The sequence below is a fragment of the Musa acuminata genome, chromosome BXJ2-5 (assembly GCF_036884655.1).
Source record: "Musa acuminata AAA Group cultivar baxijiao chromosome BXJ2-5, Cavendish_Baxijiao_AAA, whole genome shotgun sequence".
NCBI lineage: Eukaryota > Viridiplantae > Streptophyta > Magnoliopsida > Zingiberales > Musaceae > Musa > Musa acuminata.
In genome coordinates, this window is record NC_088342.1 from 46,304,577 (window position 1) to 46,329,225 (window position 24,649).

Sequence of the window (24,649 nt, forward strand, 5' to 3'; positions counted from 1 at the left end):
TCTGGATAATACTTGATATCATGATTCCTCAAATGTGTGTTTCTCAACATAAAATTTGTAATAGCCAATGAAAAATAATAACTTTTTGGGGTTTTACACATATATCCTTTCAAAATTTATCCTTAAATGAATATATATATATATATATATATATATATATATATATATATATATATATATATATATATATATATATATATATATATATATATATATATTCAACTAGTTGAGACATTTGACAAGTACTTGAGTAATACTTGATATTATGATTCCTCAAATGTGTGTTTCTCAACATAAAATTTGTGATAGCCAATGAAAAATAATAAAAAACATGCTAAATATTAACTTAAATTTGGAGTTAGCAATAGGTATATGCATAGGATGAGTCTTCTACCTTGAAGGAACTAATCCTCAAGAAAATGTATTGATGTTAAAGAAAATAAAAAGAAAGAGAGGAAAGTGACTAAGCTTAATTGGAATAAATATTTTATGCAACAAAAGAAAAATATCGTCTAAAACATTTGAGTTTTTATTTTGGACTTTGTTCCATACAATAAAGTGATAATTCGAAACTCTTGATTTGTTTAGATATGTGATAATTTTGGAAGAATTTTGCGCAATTAATGCTTGGTTTGAGATTTTCCAAATTAAATTTTTTGTGTTGGCAAGTTGGGTGAAGCCCAGATTTAAGCCCAAATCAAATGGATTGGGCCGACAGGCCCAACAGCATTGATAGATCAGCTGCCACTACTTGGGATATGAAGCTCAAATAAAATAATTTTAGATTTTATGAAGGTAATATAAATTAATCTCAACGAAAAAAAATTACATAATGGATGGGTAAAGGTGATTATAAGACTTTGAATTTTCTATTATTCAACGAATGTGAGATTAAATGTATTTATGATGTTGATATGTTTCATATACTCTCGTTCGATGTTACTCCTGTTGGGTGGCATATTTGAAGTCTACATGCTCCGGAAGACGCTATCCATGTCGATGGCAGAGGAGCGAGAGAGAGAGAGAGAGAGAGAGAGAGAGAGAGAGAGAGAGAGAGAGAGAGAGAGAGCACAGTCCATTTGAGCTCCTCTCTCTATGTGGATTCTAACTCAGATATCCTTGTCCTTGTCCCAGCTCATGGGTAAGCAATCTTAGCTAAAGCTTGATATCCATGATCATGAGAAGTGAGCATAAACCTATGAGAAAGATCTCTCTCTCTCTCTCTCTCTCTCTCTCTCTCTCTCTCTCTCTCTCTAGGAATAGAGAATGAGAATGTTGCACCAGAAACAAAAGGAATGCGTTTCTTCTTGAGCGCATGATACTGCACATTAGGATTTATGATCGAAGCAATGAAAACTAATGTTGGATCCTCTTCTTGGATCTTAACCATTGCTGAAGTAGAGTTCACTCGCAAGAAGCATGTGCCAAGCTCGAACATAAGATACCTCTTCTTCCCACTGCACGAGGAATAGCACTGTAGAATGATAAGAACTATAAGCTATGGAGTTTATGTGTGTGCATGAACAACTACATTTCCATATCCTGACTAAAAAGGGTTCCACATATATGGCGAGCCATTCCCACTGATGTAGCTACCTAAGATTCTTGAAGCCATGCTTGGAGGGACCTCCCTCCATGGATCGCCCTCAGACTTGGTGCGGTGGTTCAACGCAGAGAGTATGACCTTATCAGAATAGCCCATGTCAAGTAATCCTCCCATACGAGGTGAGCTTATGGTTTGGAGGCTTCTTTCCACCATGGAGATAGGAGGAGGTGCACTAGTTGCTTGTGGTGCTGTGTGTGGGCTGAGGTTGGAGAAGCAGGACACTTGCTGATAACCTTCTGAGCTCGGCAGGGCTTGTTGGAAGGTGCTGTGGTTGTCCATGAGAGGAGGGAGGGAGGAAGAGGGTGTGTCGTCGTCGCCGGCCTCCGTGGCTACTGGGTCGGAGGTGACTCCCCTGCTCTTGTGGAATGCTCTACACAAGACCCAATCTTCCTGTTCAAAGCGAATCGGTTGGAGTTGCATAGAGTTCTTAGGAAAGAGCGAACGACGCAGATGATGCATCGTTCTGATACCATCATGCTCTCTAAAGACTCCCATGCATGCAGTAAAAGCGATTGCAGATGATGCAATAAGATGAGGTTTAGCGTGTCGATTGACCTTGAGAGAGAACTCGTGTGGATCGCCAGATGCTGCCATGCGGAACTCATGGATGACCCACTCGGTCTTCCTTCCCCTGGGAGCCCGTCCTCGGTAGAACACCAGCGTCTTTCTCATGCCAACGAGCACTCCTCGTCGGCTCACCTGCCGGTCTTTCCCCGTCGCCTTCCAGTAGCCTGATTCCGTGGCTCGGTTCGTCCGCCGCCCGGTGGCGTACTTCCTGTCCGGGAGGCTGAAGAAGTACCACTCCTTGCCGCCCACACATGCCACCTCTGTCCCACGGAAGACGAAGAAGAAGAAGAAGAAGACCACAACATCACCCACGAATACCTTGTCATTGGTTTCAGTTCATATGAATGATGCATTAGCACACTAATTTCTGCGACAATGTTGATATTGTTGCATGTCTTCGTAGCAGTTTTCGTTCTTCATCCACAATCTCAAAGCCTAGTTTCATGGAAGAGAAGGAATAGCGGCAGGACTACGGCGAAGGAAAGAAAAGAGGAGCTTTGACAACGAGTCCTCCTCATCACACAGTACATGCATACTATATATGAATTCGAAGCTCTATTTAATTAGGTTACAATTTAGGCTTGTAATAAGTTGGAAGTTCCAAGCTACTAAGAAGTGCAATAATAATACATGGATCGAAGGAACATGCACAGGAAGGTGGGAGGCCACCGTGTATGGATTAAGATTCATGAAGAAGAAGTGCAGAAGAGGCCGAACTGTTAGGGTAGCATAAAAAGGCCACGAGAAGGACAGGACGTGTGCAAGTTGCACCAGTTGGACGGAAATATCCTAACTGAGAAAGATGAAGATTTGGATCGATCCTGCTTTTAGATCTCTGCTCTGTGGACGCCAGAGGATGAGGTAAAGAATACTAGTTAAAGAGCGAGGCAAACAAGAGGAATCCATGTCGTATTCTTTTATGGGAGTCACAAGTTTTACTCGCACAGCAGCCGCTTCCAGGTAGCTAAACAGCCTACAAGTATGAAGAAGACGAAGAGCAAAGTAGATCGGATTTGTAGCTCCAAAGAAGGAGTATATTTATTTGGAGAAGGATATCTTGCAGAAAGGAAACCTAAAGCAGAGACAACTCTAGCGGTTCATTTACTCAGAATTAAACCTGGAAAAAAAAGGGAGAAAAGAGCAGCTATTGCACACACAGAATTCCAAGTCGCCGCAAATCAGGAACATGAAAGCAAGTATCTGTTGCTGATAAGAGAGATTCGATGACGGTGGCCTTACCGGGAAGGTGCCATGGCTCGCACTTGTTGAGGTCAACGTCGATCATGGCCGGACAACCACACAGGCCACCGTCGCCGCTGACCTTCTTCATGAGGTAGTCACAAACCAGCTCCTCGTCCCGTGGGTGGAACCTGAACCCCGGCGGCAGTCTTGCCTCCACCATGCTCAAGAAGCTCATGCTGATGCTGATGCTGATGCTGATGATGATGATGAGAGAGAGAGAGAGAGAGAGAGAGAGAGGGGGGGGGGTGGGGTGGATGGGCTTACTTGGTCATGAACAAGAGGAAGGAATCAACCCTACTGAAGAGGAGGAGAAGAGCTCAAGGTGGGTTAGAAGTGATGAATGGGGGAAGAAGATGAGGCTTTTATATATTTCTTTTTTCCTTGCTGATAAATGACATGAATAGTCAGTCTCATGCTGAGTTGGATCCTTGATGGCCCCATGCAATAAGTAGCATAAACACCATTTAGTAGAGGAGGAGGCATCTCCACAAAAACTCACTAAAAATCTTGGATTTAGGAAGATGACACATCAACATTTCACGTGGTGCAACATAAGGTCGGTTCAATAATATAAGCGGCAATGCCGCATATGAAGAAGCCAATCAACTTGATCGAGCCAAGCCTGAGTTGTGTCCTCCATAATCTTGGCTTCTATATGGTGATCAATAATAATGCCTAATCTCATCATTCCCTTTTCACACTTATCTTATTAAAATTAGTATTTTATATTGATATTAAATTTATTTTCTCGACTAGTAGAGCCATCAGTTCCTTTAACAGGATAAGGATTCATGGCATCCGATGGAGGGGGGATGTAAGTGCCCCACCACTTTACATGCCATAACTGGGGGGGTGTTGTCCACCAATGCCCCAAGGAGGTGTCACACTTGAAAGGTTTGACGTGGGGTAGTTGCCCTCCTTGTCTTCCTGTAGAACGTGCTCTGCTCTGAAGAATCTTTGGCACCTGAAGGCCACCTCCCCATCTCACCCTTCTCTGATAGCAACATCTCCTTCCATTGCTGCTGAAGCCAATGGGATACAGATATTAATGACTGGCTGGTCACATGACATGGTCCATCAGACAGACAGGTGAGGGGCCAATCCTTTGAGTTAAACTAACAACTATAGTTTAAAATACTCATAAGATGTGATGAATATATCATCATCGGTGTAGGATGAGACAGGTGGAGAGGCAATAACAAGAACTTCTTTCTTCCTGGAACGAATGTCATCAAGTGGCTGACTCTGTCCAATGGATTGCCTACTCTCTCTCTCTCTCTCTCTCTCTCTCTCTCTCTGCCCCATTTACTTTTACTGTCGCTTTCTTGGAACTATTGAATTGACTAAAATAGTTGGAGCATCTTCTTTTATAAAGTTGGTATACTTTTTCTGAGTTAATCCTCAGCTAGCTTTCTATTTTCTTTATGAAAAAACAAATGCAAAATTCTTCTGCAACACCTTTCTATGTTGGGTGATCTCCCAGATATTTAATTTTTCTATTATCTCCAGCTTTTTATTTTATTTTATTTTTTTCTCTCAATGCCACAGAATAATTGCTTGTTCTGATTTGGATAAACTATAGAGCACCATATAGTCTAATTAATTAGGTGGATAACACAACCCATCCACCTAATTAATTTCGTCCAATAAATCACCTTCTAATTGATCATAATTATTAGTCTGCTACAAAAAAAAAATAATAATAATAATAATATCAACACGGAATACATGTCCTACTTAAGACTAGTAATAAGAAATGTGTACAAAGAGATCACTAATAAGAATTAATGGCAGTAAACAACAGAAATGTGATCAAATTAATAAAAATCACACAGATAGTTCCTCACTCCTGATCTGAAGTGAGGCAAAATGAAATGGCAACATCGCTCATAACGATAATCTATGATATATTAAATCATGTGAAGAAACTATATGTGGTTTCTAGTCATACATATTTTGAATCCATTCAGAAAAAGCTTTTGTAGCTCTAATATATCACAACCAAAACAACAAGTATAAAGCTAAGTCATAGACTTTAATATAAAAAAAAGTATTCATTCCATATCAATAATTATATCAACTTAAGATATTGATCCAATATGTGTCATCTTTTCCGCTGAATCTAACGACTACAAGATCACAAACTCCACAGTTAAATAATTGTAGAATCTAACATAGAATTTGGTATTTATCATGTTCTGATGAAAAACAACAAGAAAAAAAGGTTTCCATATTTAAAATACCAGCTGAAACACACGGATTCTCTGAAACTCAAACCTACAAGGAGCAATACATGCAGAGGCACAAACCTTGACCATTGATCTTTCAACTTTCCGAAAGCAGACTTGTCACTAGATAATCATATCAGATGCTTGGTCAAACATCTATATTCTCCATATGATTAATACCAACATATTGAGAGTCCACATAGTTGTGTGGTCATTCAAGTGGTTGATCCCTTCATGGAACTAAAAGAATATGTACCTGCAAGGAAGTCATAGTTAGGCGATAAGTGGATGCAAACAAAAACTCTATTTCATTCCAACCTACTCCATTGAGAGACTTCAACACTTCATTTAGATAAACCTGTTGCTGGGTCCATGCTTCCATTTAACATGAAGCCAGGTTATAGTCATGGAAGGAAAATATAAAGCCCTTGCTTCCCACCAAAAAAGTAGAAGCAGATTAACATCCACAGCCCAGAGGTGTGATTCCAGCTGGTCAATAAATATTTCAACCTTTGGTTGAAAGCAACATTGCAGCAGAGTCCAAAGTTAAGTCTGCTTATCCCACCAATACTTCTTGGGTTACTATGAAAACCAAACTATCCAAAGTGGAAGACAAATGAGTATAACATTGGCTAAGCAGTTACAAAAGAAATATAAACTAACTTATCTAATTGCAATAGCACTTGAAATATTTTTCTCAAAAAAGAAAATTAGGAAGTTTTAAATGACAACAAGAAAGGTTAAACAAAAACATAATATTTGAGAACAAATAAGATATACTGATCACATGACATCATACAGATCCTAAAATATTGAGCCAATAAACACAGAAGAACAGCATTCTGATCTAGATCCTACTGTTTTTGTGATCAATGTAGATATTATCTTCTGGAGATTGTCTTTAACAAGGTCTATTGTATATGGAATTAACATGTTGGAACTGGTTTGAGTTGAACTTGTACATAAAATACATAAAAAGAACAATAAACACAAAGGATTTGATCATCATCGCTTGAATAACAACTGTTACAATCAATTGTAAATGAAAACTCTGATTGACAATGAGAACTATGAAAACATATTCAAATAGCCAACATTTCAACCATATAAAGTTTCAGGAAGGTAGGTCAAAGCCTGGATTTCATTAAAAGAAATTGACTACTATGCATGACATCTTGCTGGGACCATTCAATAATACAAGATGCAACTTATTCATGATGCAGAAAGCTAAGGGACATTTAGACTCTGACAAATAATGGATTCCGAATGGCATATCAACAACATGAAGAATAAATTAAACCAAGAAATTAATGCAAAAAATCATGAAAATATGGTTCAGATGTTAACAATGGACCAGTTTAATCAGTATAGACATTCAAGAAATGACATACAAACAAAGCTGTTGGTTTTGTGGTTAAACTGCCGCCGGTTTCCAGAACCAGTGTATGGAAGCCAAATTATTTTTCCAGGTCCACTAGTAGAAATGGTTTCGGAAAATGAAAGCACTGATTAAATCAACACATGATGCATGATAAGCACAAGTTGCTTAATCTTTTATCCAAGAAATATCATACTTTGTTTCAACTTGTTGAAAGCTGTGGCCTCCTGAGATCTTATTCTAAACTTCAAGTAGCCAACCGAGAACATTCATAGTATCCATTAAACTCTAAGTATCCTTTCCAATGAAAGAGAAGAATGACCAAGGACTTAATTAAGCAGAGTTGGTTGAAGGTAGGAAAACTATGATAGATCCATTTCAACAGCAAAATTTGTTTGACAACAACAAACAAAGGCTTCATTTTAGGTAATAATCAAGTCCAAGCAGCAAAATATTTATTATTCAACAGCAAAATTTGTTTGACAACACCAAACAAAGGCTTCATTTTAGGTAATAATCAGGTCCAGGCACATATGGAACAGTCAACCAGGTTAGAAAACCAGACGCTGAGGAATAGCAAATTGAAACAAAAGAATGCTGAAGCTAAAAATGTTTGCTAAGGACTATTCTCCCCAAAAACATTCATTGGTTTACTGATGGATTCTCAGTAAACAACAAGTCTGTGTTTAAAGAACAAAAATACTACATGCTGATTTAATAAACTATGTGCTATAAACTGTTCATGAACCAACTGAAATCGTGTCCAAGAATTTACTGTCAAATCCATCAGAAAATTAATTTATTCTTCTAGCAAAGTATTATATCATGTTGAAGATCATAAATTCCCCACAAATTCTTCAGCATATATGTAATAGCTCCTGGGCCTTGAAAATAATCAAATGGATAAACAATATTTGGAGGATAAAGAAAAGAAATGCAATAGTCAAATGGAACTGCTGCATGATGCTGCTTAGAACAAAACTATATATTCCACTGTATAACTATTAAAGATTCCAAATTAACAAAGCCATTTGTACAGCTGATAATTAAAAAAAATTCAGGCATTGCCTATAAATCACAGACGAGTCACTAAATTTACACACAATTCATCTAGGAACTAGCTTAAACTGTTTTACATGGCTGAGGTCTCGATATGGTTAACTTCTGAGAAGTGATCATCTCTCAGTTCAAAGTATGATACTTCATCTAAGCGATTCAGATCCCAACCCAATTCTACAATCTGGATCACAATCAGGTGAGAGATGGATTGGAGTTGATCCAACCCACATCCATATCCAATTAGTTTATATCTCCAAATCATAGTCACAGACTGGCCATATGCATGATTACTATATCATATGGTTCCAAAAGTCAATAACATTTTTCTTCATCATAACCATCGAAGATCTCTTGAATCCTTAAGATGCTGCTCATGGATGCAGAAATAAGTGTGGCTTCCCAGAAGGCCAGGGAAAACCTTGCATGCATACCATATTAGTAAATGACAAATACAAGAATAAATTATAAATAGAAGAAGTAAACTATAAGAACCTTCATCAACTCAATCAACCAAATATGCAGAAATTTACATCATCCTAGTGTACATGTACAGCAGTAACCCTCAATTGATATTGATATGAATACATCTCATCTAGCCTAACTTACTGTTACCATCTGCAAAGCCTCTTTATAATCGAAAAACTGAGGTCTATTTTTAATGCTCTAAAAACATCATTGCTTCTCGACTAAATGAATGAGCAACTGAATCTTCAGAATATATAATGCTGGCGAAGGGCCATTGAAGGCTTGAAGCTTTGCAGCTAGACCACTATAAGTCCTGCTTAAACCACAGAAAAAAAATAATGTTTTCTATACATAAGAAGCTTATTGCTGTCAATCAAATGCATTATCACCATGCTGACAGTAACAAACATATTTTGCTCGTAACATATCAACCAGTTCTTCATCAAGGTCCTCGAGTTCACCACCATCACGCAACTTAGGGTATATAGAAGCTATGCTACTGACACCAACAGTAACAATTTTCCATTGATTGAGGCTTGCAGCAAAACGAATAAGCTCAAGAGAAGATTTTTGTTGTGAATTTATGCATGATACGACTACTTTGAAGCTCTGTTCTTCAACTTCTTCTAAGCACCAGAATTCAGCAAGTGAAGAAAGCTCTACGTACACCTGCAACTCATGCAGCTGCCACTCCGGGTCCAGATTGTTCCAGGTACAGTCTTGTTTGATGCTCGGCAGGTATCCCAAATAAAACCAGTGAACTAATTTGACTAATGCTTTCCAGCTAATAGGAACTTTGATAACTTGCGAGCAACTGCATGCAGGAAAGTCTCTTAAAGTTTAAGACTACAATAAAACTGGTGTGACCATCAATAATTAATATAAACAGGACATATCATTAGTGAAGATTTAATAGCTAGCTTTCCAAAAATCCATACAAATCTTATCCGAATAGAAACTGCATACATGAACAGTTTGTTCTTTGGTTATACATATATATGTGCATAGTTCTGGAAACCCCATTGCAAAAGAACCAAAGCTTATGGTTTAGGGTTGGAAGAAAGCAAGCCATAGATTTTAATCACAAGAGGTTGGAAGTGAGAGCCATAGATTTTAATCAAAAGAGTCTAAATGACACAGGAAGAAAGCAAGCCACAGATTTTAATCACAAGAGGTTGGTGGAAGTGGCAGCCATGCATGGGTCTAATAAGTGTGCAAAACTCAACTAAATCACAAGAAATCTAACAGACAACATAAATGAGACGAAAATAGGAACCTAGCATATAAGTAAAAATATATATATAAATAGATAGCCTATCAGATCTTGTTGGATAGTACTTAAGAGTAACGTATACACAATTTAAACATACAATAATAAAGGATTCTTTGTAAAATAAAAATTATTTCATGTGCCACCTAATGTGCACCATGGGATAGGTTGCATGGAGGGTGTCATACATGTGACCTGGGTACTTGAAAAATGCAGTTTGTACAACTTTCCCACCGATGACACATGCAAGTTGCCCTCTAATAGTGGCTACAATACAAGCCCCTAAAAATACCAATCTTGGTTTTGAACATCAATAGTTAGTTTGTTCAACAACACTCTCAATATTGAGTTCTGACTGAATAATCGATTCATCTATCCTTTACAAATTTTTAGGCCTGCATAACAAATAAGTGTGAGTATTTTACAAGACTTGGATCTACCAAAATAGCACCATGATTGTGATCTGGAAAAGTAAAGAAGGAAAGGTCCCTATCAATTCACCCAATTTATTCAATCAAACATTAAATCCATGGACAATTAATTAGTCTGTTGCTGCCTACTAGCTGATGCAGGATCAGGGAACCAGTAGATAACTTATGGCATAAAACTTAGTCGAAGTAGGAAACTTAATGTGGACATCAGACTAAGAGAACATGAAAAAGCTATTAGAGATATTTTTCACCAAGTATACTTTTGAGTACATAACATAAAGGAACAATATAAGCAAGACATAGTACAAGGGGATAAGTACACATGAAAAAGCAATCAAGTATTATAGAACATGAAGAGAGATGCGATTATACAATCATACACGTCATGCCACTAACATTTCGATATAGATCCCTCACCGATAGGATCACAAATGTGTTTGCTTTATCCACATTTCTTTCTAAATATATCAGTTATATGATTGAGCCATTGAGGGAATCAATAAATGTCATTCACTGAAACCGGGTCACCTGTCATGCATTCCGGATTGGAACAGAGCCCGTAGATAATCGCAACTGGATAACAATATGATCTTGTGGGCATGCATATGTGGTACCGATGACCGGCATATAGCACAACTCCAAGAAACTCCCTCGATCACCTTTGCTTCCAATATAATATCTCTGTAACACACATGATATGCATTAGAATAATTGCTTGAGCTGAATGCATGGAGTACAACTAATCAATTTATATGTGACCGACAGTTACAATCATTATCATGGAACTCTCAAGGGCAAAAGAACTAAATAATCACATCTTGCTTGGTGTGGGATCTCAATGCCAGTTGATATAACAGTTATTTTTAACTCATCTAACTGCTCATTTTTCCCTTTTTTTACTTCCTTGAGTAGAAAGAACATATATTACAACAACATGAATTCCTAATCCAATATAAAAAATAGATACTTACGATAACTGATTTCCAATTGGTTCAAGTGCTTCAGAAAAATTGCAACTGGCACAAGCAGTGCCCCATTCTGGCAGTTTTCGACTAAGCATATCATATAAAGACTTCAATCCACAGTGCTTTGCAAGAACTTTCAGGGGTGTCCTGAGATTATCATCCGCCTGGATGAATCCAGTATAAATATATTCCAAAAGCTTTACAAAAGAAACACTATCCACACGGTCTGAGATTCGGATCTCATGCCTCATTTTTCTGTGATGATGTTCACTATTTTGATCTTTCCAATCATTCCAGGCACTTTTCTTTGGTAGAGATGTTTCATTAGACAGCAAGTATGGACACCTAGCCACAATAATAGGAGAATGGACTTGCAAGGACTGACCTTTTGCAAGTAGTAATTCAATGTCAGCTAGTTCGTTCTCGTCAATTGCTTTTGCTATCTTTTTGCCAAGCTTGCTTGGGAAGCCATAGAAACCAAAAAAGCTCAATATGTATGCCGAATACCATTTAGGGCCAGAGCCAAAGCTGTTATTCAAGATATACCATAGGCTTTCAAATAAATTATAAGCATCAGAGTTCCTACACTTCTTGCACACAACAATCTCTCCTAAAACTATTTTATGGTGGTTGCACACAATGTTGAGAAATGCAATCAACTGAGAAAGTGCCTGAAGGCTATAAAGTAAAATAACTTCTTCACCTTCCAAGCTACTCACATTACTTAAACAGCATTCTGTGCCATAAGAAATACTCTGCAGATGAGATGCGTTGTTTGACCTACCAATATGTATGTCACCATTTAAGCACATCTTGATGATGGAAGACAGTGAGCTTATACCTTCTCTTTTGACAATAAGCTCATGATATTTCGGTAAAGTTGAATAGCATGCCAAACTTATGAGATTAGTTATTGTATGATAACTATCAGCTACTAAAGAGACATCCCCAGAAGCATTTAGTTTTAGGGAAGCCAGTACGTACTCCAAACAGACATCACCAAAAGCTCTCAAAGTTTCTGAAAGATAGTATATAGCTTGTGAAGCAATGTACTTGCATGGTGAAAAGACCATCAGCAAAACTGCCCTAGATACAGGTTCAAGTTCATTCATGTAAGAAGACAAGGAACTGCATCCCTTACGCATCAAATCTGTTGCCACAGAGCTGAAAACCAACACTGGCATAAGCCAACAATTAACAAAACTATACTACACATTTTATCAAAGAATCTAAATATATGGTAACTAACTAGATAGCAAATAATCGATAAAAGAAATTACCATAGAGTAAAAAAGAATTACCATGCACAAGAAATGAGAAAATCTAGGTAGCAGAGTGCTCCTTTAGTTTTTGAAAGAAAATCTTCTTTACAGTGAACTGCAAGGTTCCCAAGGATATCCCACACAAAGGGTCTTGTATCTGCTGTATTGTCATATATTATAGCTACTAACTCATCAGATGACAATGCCACTTTAGCTTCATAACTCACTGTGCAATCACCAAGAAGAATATCGAGAAGGACTCTATCAATCTCATGTTTCCAGAAATATGAATGATGGTTCCCGGCCCAACGCGTTAATAGTGTAGCACGACATGCCTCCAACACCAACGGCAACTGATCAGATGGAACCCTTTTGGAACATGAAGACCTCCATCCACCCAGTGCACCAACTAAGCCTTGAATAATAGGCTCGCAGTACAAGCCATTTAGCATAGAGCATGCATCTCCAGATTTCTGCAGATAGCAAAAATTTGAACTGCTTTCATATCTCTATGGATGCAAGAAAATAATCAACAGGTCACATAATATAATTCAGAACCATACACTTAGACATTGACATAGCCTTAGAGCCTCAATTCTAACACTGAAAGGGACAGAAAGTCCCATGCTTCGTACGACCATAGAGAGAAAATCCTTGTTCTCAAGAAGCTTCACCGCCACATTACCACATAGAGCTGGCATAAAGATTAAGAATCAAAATTGATCAGAATATGCTCTGAAAGCAATTATCTACCATATTATAGAATAAATAGAGAATTACCATGTTGGGGATACCTAGTGCAGAATATAGCTTTAGAACAGCATTAGAAATGGAAATTTCAGATTGAGAACATCTATCTTGAAGAATGACCATCAGCTTACTGTTACTCCAAACCGGATATCTAGAGAGAGACCATCTCCGAAGTATAGACTCAAGAAGAGTTGCCATCACAAGGAAATATTCAATCGGTTGAGTTTCAATCTCATAATTTTGTAATGCGCACATGACATTGCCAACTGAGTCAGCTTTTTCCAGAGCATTCCATATTTCCTTGAGAACTTTGCCTCTTGCCGGTCCTAGGTTTGTGAGGATGCGGTTTAATGCAATGGCAGATGAGATTGCAACAGGCAACTCAGATAATGACAATAAGCATGACAGATGAATAATAACCTCCGACATGGGATATCTGTGAATGGTATTTCCTAAGGTAGTAACTAACTTCTGAGCCACATCTGCTGCCAGGTCCAATATTCTTTTGTTGTCCGATTGAAGAATTCCTCCCAAGGCAATCACCATATCTAAAATGGAATCCTGCAATGCAATAAAAGCACTGGAACGGTTAAATTATATTAACTTAATATATAAACACTTTTAAAAACTCAATATAACATGTGCCACTGGAAGTTCTAATCATTTGCAGATATGTTTGTCCACACTTGGCAGGCAAGCTAATTCCAGAATGTTAGCCACAACAAAAAATCAAGACAAATACCTGCATATCCTGTGTGATAGATGTAATCATATCATCAGCATGCAAACAATGTTGACCATGGATTGCATCAGTGTCTTCAAATGGTGACTGAGCGCTTGAGCGAGGCGAGGCCCAAGCGCCTTGCATAGAGGATGGGCAACATGCTTCAATGAAGTGTCGTGTGGGCGCTCACCTGAACCCAAGCACCGGGTGCCTCAGGCAAGCAATGGGTTGAAGGCGAGCGATTGAATCGGATGGTCAACTCTGGTTCGATTGAACAGTAACTTAATTGGTTCAATTGAACCAACTAAGCATAATAATAAACCCCCCTCCCTCAACCCCTGACCCATAAACCCCAAGTACTTTGTCACCCTAACTCACCACTAGTTCCACTGCTGCCTTCATGTGCAGCTGCTGCCTCTGCCACTGACACTTCCTCTATTGTTAGCAGACGAGTCTAAAGGTCCTACTGTTGTAGCTTTCGTGTGCAATTCCCTTCGCCACTACTACTTCTGTGTGTAGCTCCTTTCACTACCAAGGGACAGGATCACAACTTCCTCCGCCACCAACGGATACATCTGAAGCTTCCTCTGCCCACGACGTCATCGTTTGTAGCTTCCTCCGTTGTCGCTACCACCATCTGCAGCTTTTTCCGTCACTACTGTTGTTGTCCGCAGCTTCTTCCGTCACTGCTACCGCGATCCAAAGGTTCCTCCGTCATCGCCACCCTCTCCTTCCCCACATTCCATTGTCAGTGACTCTTTTTCTCCCGCTCTACTTTTATGACTACTGTTAACAGTGGATTGTTAATCATTAACTAATATTAAAACTATTGTTAAGTGTTAACTACTATTACCATATAATAAACTAAAACTGATATTAATCCTTAGAACTATTAACCTGTTTAGAACTAATTCCTGTTTAGAATTACCAATTCTTATTTATTACTATTAATCGCTATTTTAGAATTGTTATTAGTCCCCTATTTAGCACTGTTAATCTCTATTTATTTAGAATTGTTATTAGGGTTTCAGGATTAATGACAATTGTACAAAGCAATTTAGAAGATTCATTAAAAATTCAAGGATCTTGCTTGGAAATACAATTATCTAAAGGATCCTAAAGATCCTAATGCAATTACTTGCATATTCTGTGATAAGACTACCAAAGGTGGTATTTTCCATGCAAAACAGCATCAAGTAGAGAACTTCAAGAATGCATCAATATGCAAGAAATGTCCACCTTATGTAAAAGAAGAGTTGTTGGCTTATATGAAAAAAGATTCAAAGGAACGAATCTTACGGGATTTTACCCGAGAATGATGTTCAACATATTAAAGACAATGAAGAAGAAAAAGAAGATTAATTAGGATGTGTCAATGCCAGTAAGAAAGAGTATATAACAGAAAAAGAAAAAAAAGTCATGATTCTTAAGAAGGGTAGAAAGGAACCGATGGACTTATATATGTATCAAGGATCATAGAATCAACAAGGTCAAACAAGAGCAAAATTAAGACAAACAAATATAATGATGCTTGTGATCAGGAAATAAGGGGAAAAAGGATTCAGCGCAATGCTGACTTCTTCAATCAAGTTGAACTTCCCCTTAATACTGGTCGTTTGGACAGTTTTAAAGAGATGATTGAAGCTATTAGAAGATATGATAAGGAATTAAAACCTCCAAACAAGGTTTGACATACAGAAATGTAGCGCTCAGTGTAGGCGGTACATATAGGTCCGATAGAGGATCGATACGGGCGATACATTAGTACACCCCAGTGTACCATGTGTCAGTACACTCGGCACAACTCGATACGTACCATATTGACAATTAGTCGGTACACTGGTATAGGCCGGTAATGTGAACCATGCCTCCAAGCTATTATAAGTTGTGAGTTTCATTATTGAAGAAAGTGTTGGATTACACAGATGACTTATTGAAGGGCCACAGAATTATAAGTAAAGCATGGTTGTTCTATAATGTCAGATGCTTGGACCAAAAGGATACGTAGGAGTATAATTAATTTTATGATTAATGATTCTTTAGGAACCATGTTTGCAAGGTCAATAGATGCACCTTCTTTTATGAAATCTGGAGAAAAGATATATGAGTTACGTAATAAGTTTGTGAAAGAAATTGGTGAACAAAATGTCATTCAAATTATAACCGACAACGAAAACAACTATGTGTTAGCTGGTAAGATTTATCTTTTGAATTTTTTAATCTTTTAATTATTATATGTCTCTAATTTGAATGAAAGAATTACGTGACTTCTAAGTCTTATCAATTTTGTTATCCTTTGTTTTAGGTAAATTATTTGAAGCAAAAAAGCAACACCTATATTTGACTTCATATGTGACATATTGCATTGATTTAATGCTGGAGGATATTAGAAAAATTCCTGACATCAAAAAGATTTTATAAAGGGCAATCTTTGTCATTGGATTTCTCTATAATCATACCAAAGCTTTGAATGTGATGAGAAAATTCACAAGCAACAAGGAATTTATGAGATATGATGTCTCCCGATTTGCTATTTCTTGACACTACAAAGCATGCATCATAAAAAACATAACTTGAGAAACATGTTTACTTCAAAGAAATTGATGATAAGCAAATGGGTAAAAGAAATGAAAGCCAAGATGATCGATGATATCGTCTTAATATCATCCTTTTGGAATCTTATAATTTATACATTACAGATGAAAAAAAACTTATAATAGGATATATTTATGAGGATATAGATAGAGCAAAGGAAACGATTCAAAAGTCTTTTAATGGAAATGAAAAAAAGTATAAGAACATATTTGCAATTGTTGACGAAAGATAGGATTGTCAACTTCATCATCCATTATATGCAGCAGGATCTTATTTAAACTCAAATTTCTTTTAAAAGAATACCTCCATTTAGTTTTATGCAGAAGTTGTAAATGGGTTATATAAGTACATTGCAAGATCAATTCCAAGCCTAGAGGTGCAAGATTAGAACATACGTAAATTACCTTTATGCAAAAATACCGATAGTCTTTTTGGAATTCCTATGGTAGTTCAATCTAGAACAATTATATCCTCAGGTATTCATAAATTTATATAATTAATTTTATGTATAGTATATTATTATTGTTAATAATAAAGTTAAATTTTATGACTGAATAATGGAGTCTATTTAGAAATTTCGTCCCGAACTTACAACAATTGGTTATCAAAGTTCTTAGCTTGACTTTTAGTGCTGCGAGTTGTGAGCGAAACTGAAGTGTCTTTGAGCATGTAAGGATCACAAAATATTTTTATTTCAACTAATCTATTCTTTTTTATATAGTTGTATTAATATATTGTTAATTCATATAACATGACAGATTCACACAAAAAGAAGAAATTGATTAGAGCATCAACGATTACATAATCTGATTTATATAAAGTATAATCGAGCATCAAGACTCGTCATGATTTACAAAATAATATTGATCAAATCTCATTACAAGGAATTGATAATTCAAATGAGTGATTGATGAGGGAAATGGGTGCGAACTTGCAAGATGTCGAAAGTGAGCTCGTATTGGAAGATAACATCTTGACATGGGAGATATGGTGAGAGCCTCAGGTGTTAGAGAATTGTAGATATATACAAAACATATGATAGAGACAAAAATGAGTGCAAAAACCTCAGGTTCATCTTCTGCCATTGTTGAAGAGGAGGAAACCTAGTTTGATGAAGATGGACAAGAAGAAGAGAAAGATGATTGATAAGTTTGAGAATGACGATATTGATTATGATGATGATTGAATTTGATGTAAAACCTTATTGTTTTGTGTCTTTTGACATTTTTATTATTAAAAGATGGATAATACGACTTAACACTTTAGATCTTTTTAATTTAATATTATATTTTTATTTATATAATCATATTTATCAATTTTATTATATATTTTTATATTTTTATATTTTAATATTTTAGAGCATCTCGCTTCGTTTGGGGGGGTGCCTAATGCCTCGAGCATTTTTAGACCTTGCCATTTAGTGTTTTTAAAAACACTAGATTGCATATTAACCTTCTATGATTGTTCTAAAATTTATATGCGATGCAATTTAATCTTAAATAAATCAAAATAAAAAACGTTAATTAGTTATTTAAGCTGCTCTCTGTAAATCACCACTTGCTATCTAACATCTTTATATACACATGTACATGTATCCTGCGTCATTCTAATGCCCCATGAATCTAATCAGGTTTCTTGACCTAGCTTTAGATGTCTGTCACTGAAGTTTCTCGCAACTATAATTCATTTTGTTGTACTAGCAAAGATAATATAATGCATGGCAAGAAGGTAAAATTATGCTATGAATCATAAAGTGCCATGCTTGCGGGTCAAATTCATATTTCCTTCCAACCAAAGTATTTCTTGACATGACATAAGCATGCATAAGAAACACGTGTGTGCTTTGCTTCTAAAATGCGGATAGTCTTTTAAGAGAAATGTTGCATGTATGAATTTCCTAGGTACAAATCCTAGGAACTTCCAATCCATCCAGTGAGCAAACTGATGCCAACTTAAATAAAATAAAGAAGTTAAACAAATGGCTGAAAAATAATATACAAGAATCTAAAAAGTCCCATAGATGAAGTACAAGCCACTAGTAAGACAAACAGTTAGCAAGTAGTCTTCTCAGCATAATGTTTTTCTTTTGACACCACCAGCAATCAAGATTGGTTCATTGTATAAATCACTTCAGGACTAAAATCATGGAATTAACCAAAACTCTCACTAAAATTTCTCTGAAAATGTCCATGATAACAATTAGCAGATACATTTAGGTTCAATTTATTTTTAATTCTTCAACAAATTAAGTAATCAACAGTTCTCTTACTCAAAGGTGTAAGACATGATCTCAATTCCCACAAATACCAGCTGTAACCTAGCATACGGCACGTGCATCTGTGAGAATCTAAAACATGTCTTCTATGTGATGCAATGTGCATAAGCTAGTGGCCAGCTGGGAGAAAGCACGAACATTTTACTCCTTGATTTGAATTTTTTAAGCTTAAATTGACACAACCTAATAGCAACAATTACATAATGAAAAATAATCTCACCTGATTCTTTTTCTGCAAAGATGATCATTTTGCACACTGATAGTAATTAGAAAAGGCCGAACAATTATTCCAAGAACATGATTTATAAAGAAACATCCAGTCAAAGGCACACAAACTAATAAAACATGTACGCAATGAAATACAATAAAACACCAATACACACAATAATAGTAATAACATTCATCAAATCAATAAAAACTATTCAGATAAGTGTAATGAGGATAAGCAAGGCTTTTCTTTTCATGGGAAAAAAAAAAGATTTGCACAAAGGTACAATGACAAACAAGAGCAGAACTTGTGGAAACACGCAAGACACTTGCAGTGTCAAAGTGGAGGTCATCACCTTCAACAACGATGGATAATAGGTAGTAAGGATCAATGAGTAGCATCACCCATGTTGATAATATCTGTCTTTGTTTCTTTGACATGTAGCACATGGAAGCCCCAATATTTTTCTATCACATGACTACAACCAGAGATTAATCCTCCCAAAAATAGTCCTAATTCTGTGTCTTTAATATTTCTAGAAAATCAAATTTGCATTCATGAGAACCGATGTCTAGCCAGAGCTAAAAATGTTATCTTGATTATAGAGTATAGACATCGTGTATACTTGGGAAACAGCAAATATCATGCATTTTTTACAATGTTCATGACTAAGGATACCTAAAATTGCTTGCTAATGACTCATATGATTGGATATAGTCATAGAAGTGGATGTTGGTACAAATAACAGAAAGTGATAAGGTATACTCGAGCCACAAACTCTCTTATAGGTGCTGGCCTTAAACTGAAACCTTATTTCTGCATGCAAAATACTCCAAGATTACTCTTCCGAGTAGCAAAGTATTCGTGGCTTGGATATGATATTGCTAAAACGCCACCTTCAGCAAAACAAATCCCAGTATTCAATGTCTTATTAAGGAAGTTGAAGGTTGAAACAAGAATTCTTTAAACTTAAAAGGTCTAACCAGAAAAAGATTATATGCTCACCTATGATAATACCCAGATTTTGAGAATCTGGCGTTTAGTACCCTCATCATACAATACCTGTGCGGAAAGTTTACCAAAACCAACCAGTGCTGACAAAATTCTAGAATTATATGCATGTAAGATAAGCATACATGAAATCTCAGAAACAAACAATGAACTGACAGCAAAGGTGATGGAGAGAGAGAGAGAGAGAGAGAGAGATACCTGTATAAGAGGATGTTGCAACAGAGTGAAAGATATACAACTGAGAAATGCATTCATTGATTTAAGAGCATGTGATTGAGTATCAGTATCCGTAGATTGCCATCTCTTGACTTTGCTGTTAGAAACTCTGCCATGTTAAAAGTAACAGCCCACTCAATCAGGGTTAAAATATCCAAAAAAAATTCCATAAGATTATCATAAAACTATGATAGCTCTGAATCAAACAAGCTACATAAAACCCAATGGAACAAATTAATCACAAAGATCTGAACCATTATAAAAATATGCTAAAAATTTGGCAGAGATTTTATTCCGTTGCTCCTAAAGCATTTGTTTCAACAACTGAGAGAATGTTATCGTGCATGCAACAAGACATCACATTTTCAACTGTCATAAAGAAAATCAAGCTTTGCAAGAAGTTAATATCTTACAGCTACATGACTTAGAATTCCATTTTTCTATTTGCTCCACAGAATAGCGAAGCTGTCGTAAAGAAAATCTAGCTTAGCCAGCAGTAGATATCTTACAGCTACACGTCATTGAATTCCATTTACTGTATGCTCCACAGAATAGAGGAGTTGAAATCATGAAGATTGTGAAGCCTAGCCAAGAAATCAGCAAAACAGTATGGAAATAAAAGATGCAATTCTCACCGCATGCAAATTGGAAAAGTTTCAAAAGTAGTACTTCATGGCAACAAAAAGCAACCAACAGTTCCTTTTAAAACTTCATCTAGAGGCTAAGAGTTATTTTAAGTTCTTTGTGAACCAGTTCTGAAATACCAACACATAAACCACAAATATGCACAAAAAAGGGAAACATAGCTATGCAGTTGAGGATCGAAGCAAAGAGATAAATAGTATCATCCAAGGGTTGCTAGGTCAGTGGCCTGTGTTGCAATGTACCGTGCAAAGCGTGCATCATCACATGCCATGCTGACATGTGCTAGAAGATGTTCCCATACCACAAAATGATAATCCTTGGTCCAGATGATTAAAAAAATAAAGAGTGCTCTGTTAGCAAAGAGGTACAACAATTTCCTGGCATTCCTATAAAGTGACATGGCAAGTTTTTCAGTCTTGAGGAGTTATGTGAATGAAAATCAGAATACACAGGTAGATGGACTTGAGATTCTATGGTGATGCAGGATCCAGTCAGCACCTTATCAATTGATTAAGATTACAATGTAGCTTGTCAGATTAATCTGCACTCTGAGAAACCATCTCATATCAATTTGCTGCCTGATAAAGGAAATAACAAGTATGGCACAGCTTCTTCCATTTAGAATGATTCAAAACAAAAACTCATCCAAGTTCTTTACAAGGAAAAAAGTGAGTGACGTAGCCGCATACTCAGCTACAATATCTCTTGGAATCCAACTCTGCTCCTTTTTTACAACCAAAACCCAAGGAGAAAAAAGAACTGCTTCGATCCTTATTTTATAAATTTCCAATCTAGTAAAAATTGTAGGCACTTCTTCTCTTTTTGAGAGTGCACAAAAATTACAGAAACGTGGATCAATGTACTCATTCTTACCCCAGTATAAAGGCTGTTCCTATGATCAAAATCCTAGTCACCCAACTCCAAAAGAAGCAATCATACCAAGACACTAGGGCTTGCCCAGAGTCATTTTCTTGGACCTATTCAATTATTTCACAAACAAAAATTTCCTTTCAAAGAAAATTTCAAGTGGATTAAAAAATGTAAATAATTCTATTTTCTTTTGCAAGGTATATTGGTTCACAAGATCTTTACTTTCTGATTGTTGTTTGATATCAATATTATGTATACAGTATGGATATGAAAAATTCACACACCACCACCATGTATATGCTAGAGTATAAGTCGTTATATTATCATTATTATTCACTTTCATGGTGATCATAGGTGTCCACTCTGAAACCTTAGCTCCAGCAACGATAGGAAGAGTTGGTTCTTCGCAAGATAAGAATAGGAAGACATGGAACTCTAAATTTAAATTTACAAGGATACTAAAATTGGAACGCGTTGAGGATGAATTTCAAAGAAACCCTAAAAAGAACTAACCTACACATCCAAACCCTAAAAATGAAACGGCCCAACAAGAAACATGAATCATGAAAATTCACAGAACCTATACATCCACCGCCCTACGGGGCAGCCAAAGCAAGTAATCCAAGACCCGGTCCCCGCGAGACGCGAGCCACCAATCCTCTCGATTTCATTGTTCTTTTATCTCTATCTCAGTGCGCCAAGAGGGCTTCACGACCTCAACCGGGCGACAAAAACGAGGGACGACTGCGTACAAGAAAAGGAATCGGAGGAAAGAATATGAGAGGTGAGAAAGAAGGTTTACTTCATGCCGAGAGAGAGAGCCTGGTGCAGGCGCCGGCGAACGGTGACAACGTGATCGCTGATCTCCGGCTTCTTCCCCTTGCCGCCCATCTCGCGTCGCCCTCGGCCCAAACGAAGACGGGTCGGGCACAATTCAAATGACCACATCAACAAGAGAGGATTACATCGCAATATAAATGCTTTCAGCGGGCCTTCGGAATATTAAGTATTTATGATTGTGGGATTTATCCACATAATTAGTGTTAATTTAGTATTTAGATGTTTTTATATTGTACATATATTATTAATTAATAAATGATGAGCCCATATATATGCTTCAAATTTTTTATTTTTTATGAAATCGAGGCCTAAGTATTCGCTAATTTGGATTTTTTTCGTGCTTTAAATATTCTCCAATCAATTTTAGCACAAAAGAATTGACTTATTAGTACTCATTGTTATGTCAAGAAGAGAGAAATTATTAAATATTTAAAATTTGAATGATAAATAATTTTTTTTAAAGATAAAAAATATTTATATCTTATCCCTCGTATCCTACTTTAATTGACAGAAGAGATGAACATATCTCGTATCCCACTTTCTAAAACTACTATATCAAATATCTATCTTACAAAACATCTCTAGTAAGTGTCCACGAGCATCGTATAGCTCATAAGTGTTCATTAGTTTGTTTAAAAATCAAAACACATATTACAAAGCTAATTTAGATAATGAATTATTTAAATAGTTGATTTAATGAGAGGATATAGTTTTTTAGATACTTAATCGATATATTTGATAATTGATATATCCAATAGGTGTTAATTGAATTTCATATATAAATCTCAATTGATCCAAAGTAATGATCATATCATTTGTTCCACATTCTCTATTTCGGGATGATTATTCTGATAAAACGATTATCTTGGTCTAATGGTCGAACTCAGACGAGCGGAGGTATGAACATTTTTTGATTTTAGAATGCATTATAATCTTTAGTGCACATTGTTTCTTGAGACGACTCGACATTAGTACAACATAAGGGCTTTGATTGTTTATCTCTACGTTGCTCGTTAATACTGCCATTCTTGTTTTTCGGACATAAGGACTTTGATGGGTTCATTCCAAACTGAATTTTGATAAGAAATGACAGTTTAAAGGATTTTTTTAATCATTGCACAAATGGAAAAAAGATCTTTTTCGAAAATATATAAAAAAAACCTAAAAACCTATTATTTTTCTTAAAATATCATCTGTTAGTTTAGCAAGTCTCACATAGTCCCACATTGGAAAAATCAAGCTTATTATCTCTTATTGGAACTATAAATAAGGGCTTAGGCTTTGAAACCAAATGCACAATAAGAAAAACCTAAGTGTTTGCTTTGGGTTTAAGTCCACACTCAATTAAATAGTTTGAGTTTATTTTTGGGTGTTTTATAGCCTAGGAATATCTTCCTAAGGTATTTATAATTGTCTCTTTTTTATAGTAGTAATTTGTTCCTCCTTCTAGTTCAATTTATTTTTATTTTAGTTTATTATCTTTATTAGGTTGTCAAATTACTATTTAGTAAATTTTTTGAGGCTAGCTCTAACATCGTCTATATACATTCAACAACCATATATAATTTAGAGAAAGTCTTATTTTATGGCTGTCTTCCTCCCATGTATTTGCCATCGAAAGTTTAAGCAATGTAAGATTATTCTTTTAATCATATTTTTTATTCTCTTTCTCACACATTAATATCTTGGACAGTGTCAGCCTCCCCTGACCACGACCGAGTACGGCAGCTGCTCCCAACGCGAGGAAGAAGAAAGTGCAAGTGTTCAGTATCCTATCCTGATAACTGTGATCTGAGTTGCTGCTTTCGGAGTGCTGACTGTGATTAAGTTCACGCTGAAGCTGGACAAGAATGCGAAGAACATCAACAGCATGAAGATCTTGTGTTGGAATCCGCTGTCTTTGTCGCCGAACAATCCTGAGAAGACGCTCATCATACCACCAAATGTGATCTGCGTGGTCACGGTAGCAACTTTGGACATGGGTTTGAGCTCCGCTTTCAGCACCTGGGAGAGAGCCAGTGGAAGGTAACTCTCCAGATACG

At 36.5% G+C, this 24,649-nt stretch overlaps 2 protein-coding genes and 1 long non-coding RNA gene across 5 annotated transcripts; all 3 read right to left on the reverse strand.

The window, feature by feature from the left end:
- Window positions 1-1,482: 1,482 nt before the first annotated feature.
- On the reverse strand, window positions 1,483-3,730 carry LOC135613055 (NAC domain-containing protein 21/22-like). Its single transcript, XM_065110005.1, has 3 exons — window positions 3,413-3,730; window positions 2,162-2,433; window positions 1,483-1,996 (listed from the first exon to the last, which is right to left on the reverse strand). Exons 1-3 carry the CDS (start codon window positions 3,588-3,590, stop codon window positions 1,547-1,549), a joined length of 900 nt encoding a protein of 299 aa, XP_064966077.1. The 5' UTR covers window positions 3,591-3,730; the 3' UTR covers window positions 1,483-1,546.
- Window positions 3,731-8,563: 4,833 nt separating this feature from the next.
- LOC135613056 (BTB/POZ domain-containing protein At1g04390-like) lies at window positions 8,564-22,700 on the reverse strand. 3 transcript variants are annotated; one of them, XM_065110006.1, is made up of 8 exons: window positions 22,570-22,700; window positions 20,235-20,361; window positions 13,268-13,784; window positions 13,037-13,167; window positions 12,513-12,946; window positions 11,218-12,375; window positions 10,775-10,927; window positions 8,564-9,359 (listed from the first exon to the last, which is right to left on the reverse strand). In XM_065110006.1, exons 1-8 carry the CDS (start codon window positions 22,656-22,658, stop codon window positions 8,915-8,917), a joined length of 3,054 nt encoding a protein of 1,017 aa, XP_064966078.1. In that variant the 5' UTR covers window positions 22,659-22,700; the 3' UTR covers window positions 8,564-8,914. The 3 variants fall into 3 exon arrangements, 2 of the variants coding, with proteins under 2 accessions (XP_064966078.1, XP_064966079.1); XR_010487180.1 differs by having other exon boundaries at window positions 9,222-9,359; window positions 10,664-10,927; XM_065110007.1 differs by lacking the exons at window positions 20,235-20,361; window positions 22,570-22,700 and adding an exon at window positions 19,381-20,088.
- Window positions 19,479-20,062, reverse strand: LOC135613057 (uncharacterized). Its single transcript, XR_010487181.1, has 3 exons — window positions 20,031-20,062; window positions 19,835-19,921; window positions 19,479-19,503 (listed from the first exon to the last, which is right to left on the reverse strand). It is a non-coding gene; the product is annotated as an uncharacterized LOC135613057 (long non-coding RNA).
- Window positions 22,701-24,649: the final 1,949 nt, after the last annotated feature.